This window comes from Parambassis ranga, chromosome 7 (assembly GCF_900634625.1).
Source record: "Parambassis ranga chromosome 7, fParRan2.1, whole genome shotgun sequence".
NCBI lineage: Eukaryota > Metazoa > Chordata > Actinopteri > Ambassidae > Parambassis > Parambassis ranga.
The window spans coordinates 21,184,732-21,199,845 of NC_041028.1; the positions used below are offsets into that span (position 1 = coordinate 21,184,732).

At 43.4% G+C, this 15,114-nt stretch overlaps 2 protein-coding genes across 2 annotated transcripts; both read left to right on the top strand.

Annotated features, from left to right (window-relative positions):
* Positions 1-216: 216 nt before the first annotated feature.
* slc48a1a (solute carrier family 48 member 1a) lies at positions 217-2,968 on the top strand. The gene is made up of 3 exons (XM_028409921.1): positions 217-904; positions 1,449-1,616; positions 1,700-2,968. The coding sequence occupies exons 1-3, from the start codon at positions 775-777 to the stop codon at positions 1,834-1,836; spliced, it is 435 nt and encodes a 144-aa protein (XP_028265722.1). The 5' UTR covers positions 217-774; the 3' UTR covers positions 1,837-2,968.
* A 37-nt stretch (positions 2,969-3,005) lies between these two features.
* On the top strand, positions 3,006-10,722 carry LOC114438504 (solute carrier family 26 member 9-like). The gene is made up of 21 exons (XM_028409920.1): positions 3,006-3,162; positions 4,100-4,226; positions 4,371-4,510; positions 4,622-4,732; positions 4,868-5,043; positions 5,125-5,289; positions 5,376-5,528; positions 5,611-5,693; positions 5,766-5,913; positions 5,983-6,096; positions 6,179-6,256; positions 6,371-6,466; positions 6,536-6,642; positions 6,722-6,791; positions 6,870-6,962; positions 7,053-7,193; positions 7,280-7,513; positions 8,668-8,722; positions 9,070-9,206; positions 10,426-10,485; positions 10,573-10,722. Exons 1-21 carry the CDS (start codon positions 3,126-3,128, stop codon positions 10,582-10,584), a joined length of 2,337 nt encoding a protein of 778 aa, XP_028265721.1. The 5' UTR covers positions 3,006-3,125; the 3' UTR covers positions 10,585-10,722.
* Positions 10,723-15,114: the final 4,392 nt, after the last annotated feature.

Consider the following 15,114-nt stretch of genomic DNA (forward strand, 5'->3'; position numbering starts at 1 on the left):
TCCCTAGGCAACTAGTGAAACTAATACTAACATTTATTAAAAAAAACAATAAACACGTTAAAACAATTCAAACTGAACTGAAAGTGAAAACACAAAATATAGAAAAAATCAAACTGAGTCCTTTGGTACACATGACTGTTTAAAGGTGCGGTTCCTCTTCCCTCCACTAGGCGGCAGCATCTGGGAGACTTGGGGGTTTCCCTGGTCCCAAGATGTTTACAGAATAAGAGATCGATGACTTGGAGGTAGAACTCGTTGTTCACAAACTTAAACAACATTTTCCGGTTTTCTACACATCAGTGCTAATTCTTTTTAATATATCTAGTGGCCTGTAACAAATAGAGTTTACACCCAAACGATAAACTGGAGAAAATCTAGTAACTGAAGCTCGTTTCCTCGGCGGCTGAAGACTGTGGGTCGCGGTGAGGCTGTTGTCTCCACCGCCGCTCGTCATCTTTGCGGTGTGTCCAGCAGATAAACAGTCGTCTTGTTTTGTTGCTTCTCGTTAGCCAGAAACATCCAAACTGCGCTTCGTGTGCTGCCCGAGGAGTGGACGGAGCTGCTGCTGGTATTATAGCTGTTTCCAAAGCTAGGTTTGCTAACAGTGACAGGCGGAGGGGAATTTTATCTCATCGCTTTCCTGTCGGAGAGGATGTTACATAACATGGCGCTAAGTTGTTGATGTAGCTTAATGTCGGTCTGTTTTTAGTCCGAAAACAGCTTTATCTCTCCCGACAGTTACGAAGGTTTGGCTAGCAGAGGTCGTATTTCACAATGGCAATCAGCAGGATCCACATTAGCATAGGATATGCTACCTTTGGTGCTCTGGTCGGACTTTCGGCTTTCCTAGTCTGGAATGTCGCGTATAAACAGCCATGGACGGCGGCCATGGGAGGCCTGTCAGGTATGTTACACTCCAGCTGCACGTATGTGGTGCTTTAATCCTGGTGTAGGGCTGCTTTTAAATCACATAGTTATAGCAGTAAGATACCGTCTATCATTGCTTATTCATTCTCAGTCAGCCACTCAAATCTTTATAGAATAACACTGATTATTACTTTAAAGATCTGTGTGTGTGTGTGTGTGTGTGTGTGTGTGTGCTGGCTGTTTGGATTTATAGGTCACACTTGTCCATAAAACCAGATTTGTAGATTATCTGCTTCTTGTGCATCACCTGCTGGCTTTCCCTCTCACATGTTAGATCAGGCTTCAGACAAAGCCTGAGACAGAGTTAGTAGTAATTTATGGGAAAATAACTTTATTGCATGATGAAAATAATGAGCATAACATTTCTTTAATTGTTTTGTAGTTAAATATGGGCAAACTCACTTTAGCACCACTTGTGTCCTCTCTAATGTGGCTTAGCAGACATTTCATGGTTAGGGTTTAGTGGTTGTGTACCTTGTCAATCTTCAGATCAGAATAAGTGTGTTTCTCTTTGTTACCAGGTGTTTTAGCGCTCTGGGCTCTTGTCACACACATCATGTATCTACAGGACTACTGGCGCACGTGGCTCAAGGGCCTGAAGTTCTTCATCGCTGTCGGTGTACTCTTCTCTACTTTGGCTGTAGCTGCCTTCATCACCTTCCTCACTCTGGCTATAACACAGAAGCAATGTAATCCTGTCTCTGTAGTTCTTACAGCACAATGCTTTTTTAAATGGACAACAACTAATGATGATTCTACCTCTGTCCCACAGCTCTCTCTGACCCACGGAGCCTCTACCTCTCCTGTGTGTGGAGCTTCCTGACCCTGAAGTGGTCATTCCTGCTGGCCTTGTACTCCTACAGATACCGCCAGGAGTTTGCAGACATCAGCATCCTCAGTGACTTCTAGTCTGATTTTTTTTTTTTTTTTTTTTTTATTTTGACCGCAATGGACTTTGAGGGGTTTCCGGAGGCTGCCTGCAGGGGGCTGGTCAATGAGCTTTTGTAACAGAGAGGGAGAATACAGAAGGCAGATATGGCTAGATTAGAAAGTCATCTGACTTTTAACCACATGGAGTGGCACTTGTTGCACTTGCTTAACAAGCTCTGTGTTTGTATTGTAACCTGTCCTCCTACTCCTAATGACCCACATAGTTCAGTCCCGTAGTAACAGATACATACAGTAACCTCTGATAAGTGGAACTGCTTTTGAACTGATTGCTGGAGGAAGAGAAGTGCAGGGGTTTTTTTTATCTCGGGGTTGTCTGTTACAGGCTTTTAATCCAGTGATTCCAGAACCAAAACTGAAACCTTCTACCTGACACTCGTAGGTTGTTGAAGTGCTTGAATGTTTGCACCCTAATGAGCTTTTTTATTTTGTTTTAAATAGTTGAAAGTCTGAACCACAAAATACTCCAGGTAGTCCCTGTCTTGCAGTCTTTTAGCACTTAAATTTCAGTAATGTAATAAATGTCTTTACAAGCTGTCACCAATATGAATATTCCCACTGATTTCAAGCTTTCTTTTAGGAAATATGTTAAAATACTCAAATAAGATGAGTCATACGTTTCATAACGGATGAAAAAAGCTGTTTGACTTCTCTTAAAGAATGTCTCATGTGGAGTCTGTGCTCTTCTTCTCTTCTTCCACCAGGGGGAGACATGCTTTTTCTGTCAAAGCCCCTTTGAATATTGTGACATTCCTTTTTTTAAAGAACACAGAACAGAGTTATTAAATAATTGCACTTTAGTGTCTGATATTGGTGCCGTTGTTTTGCACACTGATTCTGATACAATGGAACAAGTAATGTGTTTTTTCATGTCTGTCATGTTGGTGTCACCCCTTTTAAAACGTTGAAACACACTGTTTATACAAATACTTTCCACGCTGGTGAATTGTGAAACTCAATTTCAGCTTTATTGGTTTAGTCCCAGCTGTAGCTTGTGTCTTCATTTTACTTTTTTTTTTTTTTTGAGCGAATGATGATGAAGACGATACGTGTATATAGAAACTGAACCCATTAAAGATGCGTTTATTGTTCATCACGTCATGTGGCCTTTGCGTCTGTGATCCAGCAGGATTGTTTCCCTAAAACTGTACAGGTACCATGGTTTGTGTTGTTAAGCTCCACCCAGAAGGTGTAGAGGGTCTTTAGCATAATTTGATAAGGACTCAAACAAGTGAACACAAAACACACATATGAGTCAAACTCCTGCAGCAGGGCACCGACAGCAAGGTGAAGTATAGCTCATCTTATTGCTTTAACAGTCAGAGCTTCAACGTAGAGATGGATGTGACGCCCTTTACTGTTCTGATTTTGAATAACCTTATTGGTGTGCATACTATTTATAGCAATTCAGCCTTAAATTGACAGGCTGTAAGGGTTAAATTACTATCTATAAACAGTTTTCTTCTGACATCCTTATGCTTTAATACAAACCCAGAATATACAGGTGCTGTGGCTTGGTGATACATTGGAGACTTCATAGAGGAATGTGGATATCAGTTGTGTGTTTCTGTATGTAGTATGTAAATGTTTGCATGGGTGAGCGAGCATGACGTCAAGTTTCATGTAGCTGATATTGATTTGGTCCCGTATCAGTTCAAGTATGAGGAAATGTCAGTAATACATACAATTAAACTGGCCATGTATGAATTTAAAGTGATATTGACCTGATTTATTTTTTTCATAATGGACGAGTACTGATGATGCTTCCTGCATAATTTATGTGTTGTGCATTAGTTGAAGTGGCACCAATATCACATTAATGTCTGCCGTGCTGTGCACAGGATATTATGCACAACAGAGGGCTCAGCAGGTCTGTTAGGGCCCTGAGTCATTTATAATGAGGCATAAAAATATGAGAATTTGAGAAGGTGCCGAATAAAAGGTACAATTGGGTTCAAAGATTAATATTACTTAGGACAGAGTGAGGCTGTGCTGTTGATCAAATATTGTTTCAGTTTGTGTTGGCTGAGCCTTCGTTCTTCAAGGTGAGAGTAGCACCTGAAACAAGGTGCAATCTTTAAGGTCACCTTTCTTTCTATAAGCATGGTGCTCAGTTTCACTTTAGGCCTGACAATTCAAATACTGCTTAATACAAATGTTCATGCTTTGTGTGATGGAGATAGAGGACATGATGTCAGGGTGTGCTTGCTTTAATATGTTGTAGCCATGCAGCAGCACCGCCCACGTTACGCGGTTGACAGGCCGGCGTATAACCTCCCTGACTTTGACAGAGAGTTTGATAAGAAGAGTCGACAGTTCCCCGTTGGAGAAAAAGTGAAGAAGCTCTTCAGGTAGAGAATTAACAGCCATGAATCACACTCACTGCACCTCTGACAGGCTTTTGTGTTGTGATCAAACAGTACAAAGTTTAGACATGTGCTATGGACTTTTGCAAAGGAGCTCTTCAAAGACTTTGTCTTGTTTGTTTCTGTCAGATGTTCTGGGCTGAGACTGAGGAGCTTGTTATTCAGACATCTGCCTGTTCTGAGCTGGCTGCCCAAATATAAAGTGAAAGACAACCTGCTGTGTGACGTCCTCAGCGGGGTCAGCGCTGGCACCATCCAGGTTCCCCAAGGTCTGTCAGTCCCTGCCTCTCACACACCTCTCACACACCGTGCTGCAGTGTGTAACATTGTTTTTGTGTTACTTGTCTCATGATTTGTTTGACAGTGTCTCTTCTTCCCAGGCATGGCGTTCGCCCTCTTGGCAAACCTCCCTCCTGTCAATGGTCTGTATTCCTCTTTCTTCCCCCTCATCCCATATTTCTTCATGGGCACTGCTCACCAGATGGTCCCAGGTAAATCAGAGTGATTTATCTGCAGCAGTTTTGTGTGATGACAGTGATCAGTTGCTGGAGCTGCACGGTGCTGCCTGACTTTGCAGTATAGCAAAAAAAAAAATAGATGTGACACGCTCTGCTCTGTGTGCCCAGGTACTTTTGCTGTCCTCAGCATTATGGTGGGAATCGTGTGTCTCAGGCTCGCCCCCGAGTCAGACTTCAGTCATTTTAATGCCACTCTTAATGCTACAGTCGTGGACACAGACGGGATGAATGAGGCCCGCCTGGGAATATCTGGAACTTTGGCCTGCCTCACAGCAATCATACAGGTACTTCATCCACTTTAGGGTGATGGCGATGTGATGTGTAGTGTAAAGGTGACACACTGAGGGAGATTTGTGTCTGCGCAGATCGCTCTTGGCTTCATGCAGTTTGGGTTCGTAGCCATCTATCTGTCGGAGTCCTTTGTCAGAGGCTTCATGACCGCAGCAGGACTTCAGATCCTCATCTCAGTGCTCAAGTACATCTTCGGCATCAAAGTGCCACCTTACAGTGGTCCGCTGGCTGTTATATATGTAGGTGACCCATTCATTTAACATAATAATACACTTTGATACGGTGATTGGCCGCTGAAACATCTCCTTCTGCTCTCTTTTGGCAGACTCTCATAGACATCATACGTGGCCTTCCTCACACCAACGTGGCCTCGCTTGTGTTTGCTCTGGTCAGCAGTGTAGTTTTGATTGCAGTGAAGGAGCTGAGTGCCCGCTACCGCCACAAACTTCCTTTCCCCGTTCCAATGGAGATCGTCATCGTAAGGGCAAAGGGCTCATTTAGATGTAGCCGCAGCATAGATGTTTGTGGGTTTGTTTGATTTCTGTTCCTGTTGCACTCAGGTGGTGGTGGCCACAGCCATCTCAGGCCCGCTTCACCTTCCTCAGATCTACCACATGGACATAGTGGGGGAAATCCCTCTGGGGTAAAACATTTATCTGAACGAATAGCTGCTTGATTCATTAAAGCTGCTCATGTGATTCAGTTTTCATTTCAGTTTCCCAGCCCCGATCCTTCCAACAGTGAGTCAGTGGGAGGACATGTTGAGTACAGCTTTCTCCCTGGCAATAGTTGGGTATGTCATCAACTTGGCGATGGGCAGGACGCTGGCAGCCAAGCATGGCTATGATGTGGATCCCAACCAGGTAGAAAGGCTCTTCTGTACCAAGGCTTTTTTTAAGTTTTGATGATGCTAAGTGGATGTGTTTCTTCAGGAAATGTTGGCTCTTGGTTGCAGCAATTTCCTCGGTTCCTTTTTTAAGATCCATGTGATCTGCTGCGCCCTGTCGGTCACCCTGGCTGTGGACAGCGCTGGAGGAACCTCACAGGTGAGGGCTGAGGAGAAAAGGGGAAAATAGGGAATAACTCCTCCACGCTAACTGCTCTGTGTCTCATGTCCTTCTGTGGCAGTTTGCCAGCCTGTGTGTGATGCTGGTGGTAATGGTTACCATGCTCGCATTGGGAGCCTTCCTTAAAACCCTTCCAAAAGTAAGTGGACAGTTGAGAAAGACATCCGATTAACTGTTTGATAACCAAATGGCTGCAGGTAGAAGTTGTGGAAAGATGCCAGTAACACTTATGCTTATTATTATCCCCACCAAGTCGGTGCTTGGTGCACTGATTGCAGTCAACCTGAAGAACACACTGCTGCAGCTCTCTGATCCCTATCACTTATGGAAGAAGAGCAAGCTGGACTGTGTAAGTCAAAGCCCTGGATTCCATATTGAAGGAGCGTGTTTTTTTATTCTATTGTTCCATCTCTTCCAGTGTGTGTGGGTCGTGTCTTTCTTGGCCACATTCTTCCTTAGCCTGCCGTATGGTGTTGCTATTGGAGTGGGCTTTTCCATCCTGGTCGTCATATTCAAGACACAGTTGTGAGTAAACGCAACACAATGTGTGCGTGACTTTTTAACTACAAAAGTAAATGTTGGTTTTAACCGTTTGTTCTTGTAGTCGTAATGGTTCAGCAGTGGTTCAGATCATGGATACAGACCTATACAAAAACCCAAAGGTGTACAGTAAGGTATGAAAGGCACATGTTTGTCATCATAGTTAAGTTAATAAAGGGATTTCTTCTGATATTCCTGTAAATCCTTCACAGGGCATTTCAATACCAGGAGTGAAAGTGGTGAACTATTGCTCACCGCTCTATTTTGCAAATGCAGAAATATTTCGTCAGAGGGTCATCAAAAAGGTGAAAAACACACAGCTCCTTCTGTCGGTCAAGGTTAGCCAGGTGGTGATTTGGCATTTCAGGTGTTTACTTTGGCATGTTTGTATCTAGACCGGGCTGGACCCGGGGAAGCTTATCCTGGCCAGGCGAAAGTTCTTAGAAAAGGAACAGAGGGTGAAAGCGAAAGAAGAGAAGCAGGACAAGGAGACACGAAGGAGGAAACAAAGCTCTTTGGTCACCATGAAGGCTCAGGTGTGACACAAGTCTCCAGACACTATTTCTCAGTAGCTAAACATGCAGCCTGTGACCTTTCTGTGGGCATTTCCCTGCAACTCTAGACCATATCTCAGCTTGAACTGCAGAATGACTTTGACATGAACGCCGAGCCTCCTGTGAGCTACGTCAACTTCCACTGCAGCGACATCGAGCTCAGCGAGCACCCGTCTGACCAGGAACCACCCAGTCCCTCCGTCGTCACACTGGAGTCCCAGCCCATGCCCTTCCACACCCTCGTCCTCGACCTGGCAGGAGTCTGCTTCATAGACCTGATGGGCATAAAAGTATTACTAAAGGTATCGTTAGAGTTGAGCCACTACTCCACCAGCATTGTGTAGTAGCTATAAGTTAGCATCAAATGTATGTAAACCCAGCAGCCACACCGCACAGAGCTGCATTTCTGTCAGTAGCATCCCAAACTCTGACGCTGAAGAAAGATTCAGCAGTCTGTAAACCTCTGCCGTGATGTCAGCTGGAGTCAGATGTAGTCCAGTTTATTATCAAAGCAGCACATACGGGAGACCAGCACGGCTTTTCACTTGTTCGCTTTTGCAGTTCCCTCTCCCAGCCTCTTGTATCGTGCATCATCAAAGCTGAGATCTCGTAGCTTGTCTGATGGCCTTTCTACACTGTGCGATTTTTAGCGATCTTATAAGACCATTGCATGACACACTATGCGTCGTTAATCTAATAAACTTTGGTACGATCGCCAAGTTTGATATGTGCACATTGTACGATGACCATTCACTGAATCCCAGGCGTATGTCAACATGCGTGGAGGAGGAAGACGTGGATGTGGAGTGACAGGTCGTGGCAGCTGTCACACTGAGACACTCATCCTAAATTTCTGACACCGAGTTTTATCTCAGCTTGTCTTCGGTCGCAAGACACTGACAATGGCCGCCGTGGAACCTGTTGCACTGTGAGACAGACCACCGATTTAGAGCCACGACCAAAGATATCTCCTACGATGCTTGTCTTTCTCTGCGACAGCCCAAAACCACACAGTGTACAGGTTGGTTGTTGGATGATCCACATTATAACACCACCTTATCGTACTGGCTGTTGATACAATTATGCAGCATTAGCAGGTTAGCATGCTTTTTTTGTTATATATTTGTAGGCTTTTTGTAAACTGAAACTTGCAGTTTGCTACTTTAATTTTAAGTTAAAAGAAGGCAGACATGGTGGAGCTGCAGTAACGGACTCAGACTAAATCAAAGGATCGTTTCTGATGCTAAGAGTCTCACACCGAAGAAAGAGAGAGACAGAAATGTCTCAACAGATAAGAGTTCTACTTTTTGAACTATTAAAGCTTGTTATCTTCTTAATCTAATATTTAATTAAGGTCAAAGGTTATTTGATAGGAGAGCTTTCTTTTTACAGCCTTTATTATTCCAACATGTCCATCAAGAGTCTTTTTTTTCTTCTTCTTTTTTCCCGCACACAGATGAACTCCAGCTACGCCGTGCTGGGCATTAAGCTGTACCTGGCAAATGTTCAAGGTAAAAATCCTGAAAGGTCTAAATGCATTCACACTTGTTGGCTCTTCTAAATTGTTGTCATGGCAACACTGGCCGATCATTCAAACAATACTGAGCCCATCAGGGCTGTGAAGGACACTGGTAGACTGTAACTCCAAGACTCTGTAAACTCTCGTCATGTTGTGCAGGTGTCCTCCGGTTCCCAGTGAGATAAAGGGATGATCCGCAGTAATTAGAATTTATTGTGCCTGATTTGCTTTAAAGCCTCTAATCCACTGTTGCTGTGTATAATGGTGTAATACTACATAAGCGGCAAACTCACTGAGTCAATCACTGTGTGCCGGTGCTTGTGTAATGTTGTCTTGCAGCCCAGGTGTGTGAGGAGCTGGAGGCCGGAGGAGCGTTCGATAACGGCAACATCGGCCGCAGTAATCTGTTCCTTTCTGTCCACGATGCAGTTCTGTTTGCTCAGCAGACCTCTGGAGAGAGGCAGGTCCCCTCAAAGGTAGGCCCCACTGCACGAAATCACCTTATCATACCAATCCTTTTCATAACATCACATGCTGTTTAAACGCTAAAGGTTACGGGATACAGCGGGAGATTAAGGAGAGCGGAAAAACTACTTTTATTTCCTGAGTTAAAAAAAAAAATCCTTCCTTTTGCCGTGGCTTTTGTCGCCTTATCTGGTTCAACAAGGTTACACAGAAATGTCACACAGGGGTTTGTGAAACGGTGAGCGCTACAACAAACAAAGTAGTAAGTTACACCAAGGTCATGCTGCATATTGTGTCTGATTCAGCCTCTTTTATTCAGCCTGATGTCTCTTATTGCCTCATGAGCACAGGCGGCTGGTTCAGACTGAATAAATGTAGTCTGTGTGTCTGTGATAAGTAGTTCGAGTCTGTATCTGTGGCACATTATCTCTCAAAATGTTTTCAATTATCGAGAAAGAAACACATACAAGGCTTTCTCTACAGTCCATAAGTGTTTATATTTGTGTTTTTAATCCTTTAGACAAGAGTACGTTTGCTTTTTTCATTGTAATGTTTACCCCTTTTCTCTGTTTTCCATTGAAATGTGTGCATAAACTCCTTAAAAGTATACGTTTCCAAGGAAAGCCGCATGAAGACCAGGGACTGTTGCAGTTATATCTATTGTTGTGTGCTGATGTGAGAGCTCCGAGTGGAGACGGATACTTGACAGAAGTTAAAAAGTGACATCATCACATGTTTACATTGCTGCTGATAGGAGCAGGAAGTGATACTGAAGAGTCAGATGAGTGAAGACAGGCTGTGTTTCCACAGGCAGATATTAGTGGGTCTTCTTCCTCCGGTGTGAACAGAGCCTCACACACTGTTGTGTTTTGTGTCTCAGTTGCCCTTGAGTGACATCTTTGTTGCTGTTGTACAACTTCTAACCATGATGTTCGATCAATCAGCACCTCCAGTGGACTGTGTGTGCGTCTCATGGTTGTCAATTTTAGTTTAAACGGATACTATAAAAAATGAGGTGAAAGAAAATAGTCCCAAAGTATTATTTGAATGCCTGTTTTTAATTTATAGGATCCATAGTACAGGATGTGAGCTGGTCACGTGGCCCTCTTTAAGGATCACTTTGGAGCTGTTGCTGTTTTACCACCATCTTGTTGTGTCACTCTTAATAGCATCACGCTGTGTACACGCTGGTTTGACTCTGAATATGTGAATTGACTGTGTTGGCTGCAGGCGGAGGGAACAAAACAGGAACTGGCTTTTAACATTAATGAGAAGACGGATCTGGAACAGGTACACACACACACACACACACACACACACACACACACACACACACACACACACACTTCATCTAAAACTGCTTTTACTTTTTTTTAGGAATTGTTTTGAGCTCTGGCTGCTGCAGAAGAACCATGAACTAAAGACACGGACCGTAGTGTTTAAAAGTTAATTCCTGCCAAAATACATTCTCTGCTTGATTATACATCTCTTTCTTGCCTCTTTAGTAAATAAAAATATTGTATTTAATGTTTAGACACAGCCATCGCTCACTTTGCTGACAGAGGGTGTTATGTACCAGCTCAGGAGACCCAGACATGAGCAGATAATGAGGGACTCTGAGCCTCGGTCTGCCTGAACCTGCTGACTGCGCACTCATACAGAGGCGCTGCTGTAATTATCGGAGAGTGTGCAGGGCCACAGCTGTGAGGTGCAGCCGGCTGAGCGGCCCGACCGAGTCCCTGCAGAGGCAAGAAACCACGGAAAGCCTGAACATAACTGAAAGGACGCTTACATGGCATCAGCAGTTTCACGGCTTTGTTGTCTTGCAAACCCCCAAAATCTTCCTCAAAGCAGAATTAAGCTACAGCGGCCACACTTAATTGTTGCCAGTTGTACCAGCAGACGCTGCAAGAGAAGAAAGAGAGAATGTGGGCCAGCTAACTTTGTGTTTGTGTAGCAGGTGCTGAAAGGCCTGCGGTGTCTCGCCTAGCAGCAGGCTGTCAGCGGTGTTGGTATGCCTGTGATGCATGAATGGATTTATGAAGCTATTAAGAAATCATCCTAAGGTATTCTGGCACACATCTGCTCCTCTGCTCCCCTTCGTCTCTGCAGCAAATTGGCACCACAAGTGATTACAAGGTTTCTATGGCCATCAGCTTTAATTTGGAGCCCAGGGAAAGTCTCTCATCACTTAATGTGTGCGTGAGTGTCTGTCTCTGTGTGTGTTGGTGTTTAACTTCATCACCTGCAGCTCGTCCTCCTCTCTCTTCTCTGCCTCATTGTTTTTCAGACTAGCTGCCTGGACTTGATTTGATTAATGTGGATTAGAGGGAATTTCTGATTGAAAGAATTAGTTTAAGATGGTTATGAGCCATTATGCAGCTCTGTCCCGCCTTTTATGTCTGTAAACGTGTGAATTAAAAAGACAACTCCGCTGTCTTTTCACATCTCCATCCTGCAGTAATGGCAGAACAGGTGAAGTGCAGAAACCGTAAAGGTAATTTAAGGTCTTCTGACTGTATGGGGTTTGTTTTGCTGCTTGGTTTTGTAAGATTTATGAATTGTAGTAAGAGGATCTGTAATCAGAATGTATCTCATTACATTTATAGACATTGCCACTAGTCACGCCCACTGAGTGGCAGAAAGCTTGTTCAGGGGCAGCGTTGTGTTAAAATCTGAGGCCAAAAGAAATGACCAACACATCTGACATGGGGCAGAGCCGCGATGTGACAAGAAATCCCAGATATGCTTTCATAGTAAAGAGAGAAGAAGCAAATTCACAGAACAGGACTCTGGTTACACTGCTGTATTGATGACTGCCTAATTAACTATTTAGCATCTTTCTTTCTTTTTTTTTAAGCAAGCATTAATTAAAGAGAAAGAAGCCATGATAACGACTTCCCTTTGCTCAAACAAAGGCAGAGAACATCAGCCGCACAAAGACAATTAGCCCCGATAATAAGACACATTCTTAAGGTGATGATGAAACGTGTATTTCCTGTGCAAAGGAGGAAATGAATGCATGTGGATTACTAGTAATAGTGTATTAGTTGTGTTGATATCGGGTCCATGTAAACATCAGGAAACCTGATTCTGGGCCGGGTGTCAGGCTTCATGGAGCACTGCTTCTTTTGTAAGATCAACTGTGGAGGTCAGCTGCCTGTGGCTGAAGCAGATGATTCGGTTTAACCGTTTCGTTTACTGATGGCGGCCATGTTGCTGATTGTTTTGGCCCTCGGTTGGAGTGAGGCAGGAGTGTTCCGTCCTCTGTAGGAGGAATTTCCCCATAGTGTTGTGTTCTATTCTTTCATTTATCTAAACTCACTACAGGCTTTGACCCCTTTGATATTGTGCGTTATAATTACTCATTATCACCTATAGGTGGAAGAAAAAAGAACCTTGGAGGTCAAATGATGAAATTGAATTATGAAACACCTCCAGCTAAATCCCTTTTCAAACTCTCATAATGCTCTACGGCTTCTCGATCCTGTAATTGGAAATTCACATAAAAACATCATTTTACAGCTCTTGCACATTCATTGACCATGATGGTTTAATTAACAAGGTCCCTTTTTAGAAATCTGAGACCCAGAGATTTATGTATTAAATTTGTTTACACGCCCAGTGGCTTCATACTGTGGAGACTAATTGCAGGGTGTCAGAGGGTTATCTCCTCGCAGAGTCTCTGTTGCTTTTATGTGCAGCCTGTAAAGACGTTTAACTCCAACCACTCAGAAAGTGTTCTTTTAATACACATTTGTTAAAGTTTGGCTGGTAAGACTCTGTGGAAGGGACGAGGACGACAGCAACACCACATCTGGACCTTTAGATGTTGCATGTAGGACGTTGATGAAGCGACAGCAGTTGGTGTTTTGCACAGACGTATGTTTTTGTGGCTCTATTCTGCTTCGTTAACAAGCCAGTGGATCATAAATCATGACTGTGTAACGTCAGCAAATTGTCTTTGGACAGGGTTTGTTTACAGAGTTGCTCCGAGCGAATCTGACCACCGGTCACTGGTACTAATTAATGCTGCACATTGTCTCGTTCGGGTAGTTCGGCAGCTATTAAACGCACCAACAATGGAGTGTTCTCATGTGATTAATTAAGGCATAAAATTATTGAGTCTGCGTCTCTGACTGGAGGGATGGTTAATTATTTATAGTTGAGTTAAGCCACAACCCCATGTCTGATGGAAAATGCTGCTCAACCTGCTCGCCATTTTGGGTTTTCTCCTTAGCAACTTGTGGGTGTAATGAAATCTTTCATTACACGCTGGCAGTATTGCATTAAAAGTAATCACAGAGCTAATTATTTCAACAGGCATTGACCTTTATGAAATGATACAGAGCTGGAAGCTGAGGCTGCAGAAAAAGCTCAGACATATTGTTATGTTTTTAATTATTTATGCGGGAAAAGGTGTTCGTTTAAATTTCATTAATTGCATCATAAAGCCAACCTGAAAGAAGATGATAAAGCTTTAAGGAGAGATAAACAAATTTGACCTTCCTCACAAAGACAAAGACCCGTCTGCAGCTATTGTGTTGGACAGGTATGCAGGTGAGGTGTGTTATCATCCCATCAAGTCATTGAACAGAGTGGCAGGTCCTGTCTGCACGTCTGTCTTCTGATAAAAAACACAGTGTGATGACTATAGCTCCGTACTGAGCATTTCACTATCAGTGGGGAAATTAGACAAGACAATGCAAAACAACGCAGTGTGGTGCAATGCTAGGGGAACTCATTAGAACACTACAGCATGGGGGGAAGCCACGGGATGCTTTGCTGCATGTCATCAGGGGTGTTGTGAGTGTTATTACACAATCATAATTTGATAGCTTGTGCACAATTACTTCATTAGTTCTGAAAACTCACAGGCTTGTTGTTAAGATCTGCGTCTACATGGACAGGATGGTAGTGTGGCTGTGAGCGGGCGGTTAATGCAGCGCAGACCCCACAGACTGGCCTAATGCACAGTGCAGTTTAATGTAAGTACTACATCCTCAGGATACAGCACATGCTTATGCTAACATACAGTAACATATGATTGTATTGCTAACGTCATCTGATACAGGCACAACGGTCTGTTAGGAGGAGGGCTGGGGATGGTGGTGATACATAGACTCTTACTCCAGTCCCCCTGGCACCACCAGCTGTTTTGTTTTCACCCACGGTTAAGTTTCATTTTTAATCTTGGCTAAATTTGTCATTTAGTGTTTAAAGTTAGGCTTTAAAAACAGGGTAAGGGGTCAGGTTAAGGTTACGTTAAATTTTCATGGACTGAAATATCGACCTCATGCTACATTTTCCTTGTTTGGAAATCGTTTTTTTAATGCATCTGGCGCCCTCCTGTGGTCGTAAAATGTAAAAATATCCTGGTTGACATTGTGATTTATGACTTTGTTCATCAGCGACATCATGACCAGATTTGTTATCCTGGCAGCCGCACAGTAAAAAAAAATAGCTGATTCAGGCTAACTGAAGCTAGGATGCTAATCACCTAGCACCAGCCTGTTCCACTGGTCAGATCCTGTTACAGCACAAGATGTTAGTGAGTCTGCCTTTAGCTGAGCATGTCAGGAATTCTCTAATCATGCTAATAGACAGGTAGTCAGTGGTGTTTTGGTACTTAAGTTAATTTTTATGTATTTATACTTTACTTGAGTAAAAATAATAGTGCATACTACATTTAGCAGCTATTACCTGTACTTTCTACTCCACTACAAATTTTACAATGTCTGTAGTTCCAAGTACATTTATGATACAGTTGTGTTCATACAGCTGTGCTGGACTGATGTGAGGTCAGACTCTGCATGGAGCTGGTGTCACGCTGCAGCTGTGTTTCTATAATGAGCCTCAGTCATGATGCCGGTGCTCTGGCTCAGTGAGCTAACTAGTTAGCTGCTGTCTGCTAACACA

Bases quoted from the DNA above. Each gene is read 5' to 3' on its own strand.
- slc48a1a (XM_028409921.1), top strand. From the start codon at position 775: ATGGCAATCAGCAGGATCCACATTAGCATAGGATATGCTACCTTTGGT. The intron at 905-1,448 runs GTATGTTACACT...CTTTGTTACCAG, and splicing joins GGCCATGGGAGGCCTGTCAG to GTGTTTTAGCGCTCTGGGCT. The intron at 1,617-1,699 runs GTAATCCTGTCT...TCTGTCCCACAG, and splicing joins GGCTATAACACAGAAGCAAT to CTCTCTCTGACCCACGGAGC.
- LOC114438504 (XM_028409920.1), top strand. From the start codon at position 3,126: ATGAGTCAAACTCCTGCAGCAGGGCACCGACAGCAAG. The intron at 4,511-4,621 runs GTCTGTCAGTCC...TCTTCTTCCCAG, and splicing joins CACCATCCAGGTTCCCCAAG to GCATGGCGTTCGCCCTCTTG. The intron at 6,257-6,370 runs GTAAGTGGACAG...ATCCCCACCAAG, and splicing joins TCCTTAAAACCCTTCCAAAA to TCGGTGCTTGGTGCACTGAT.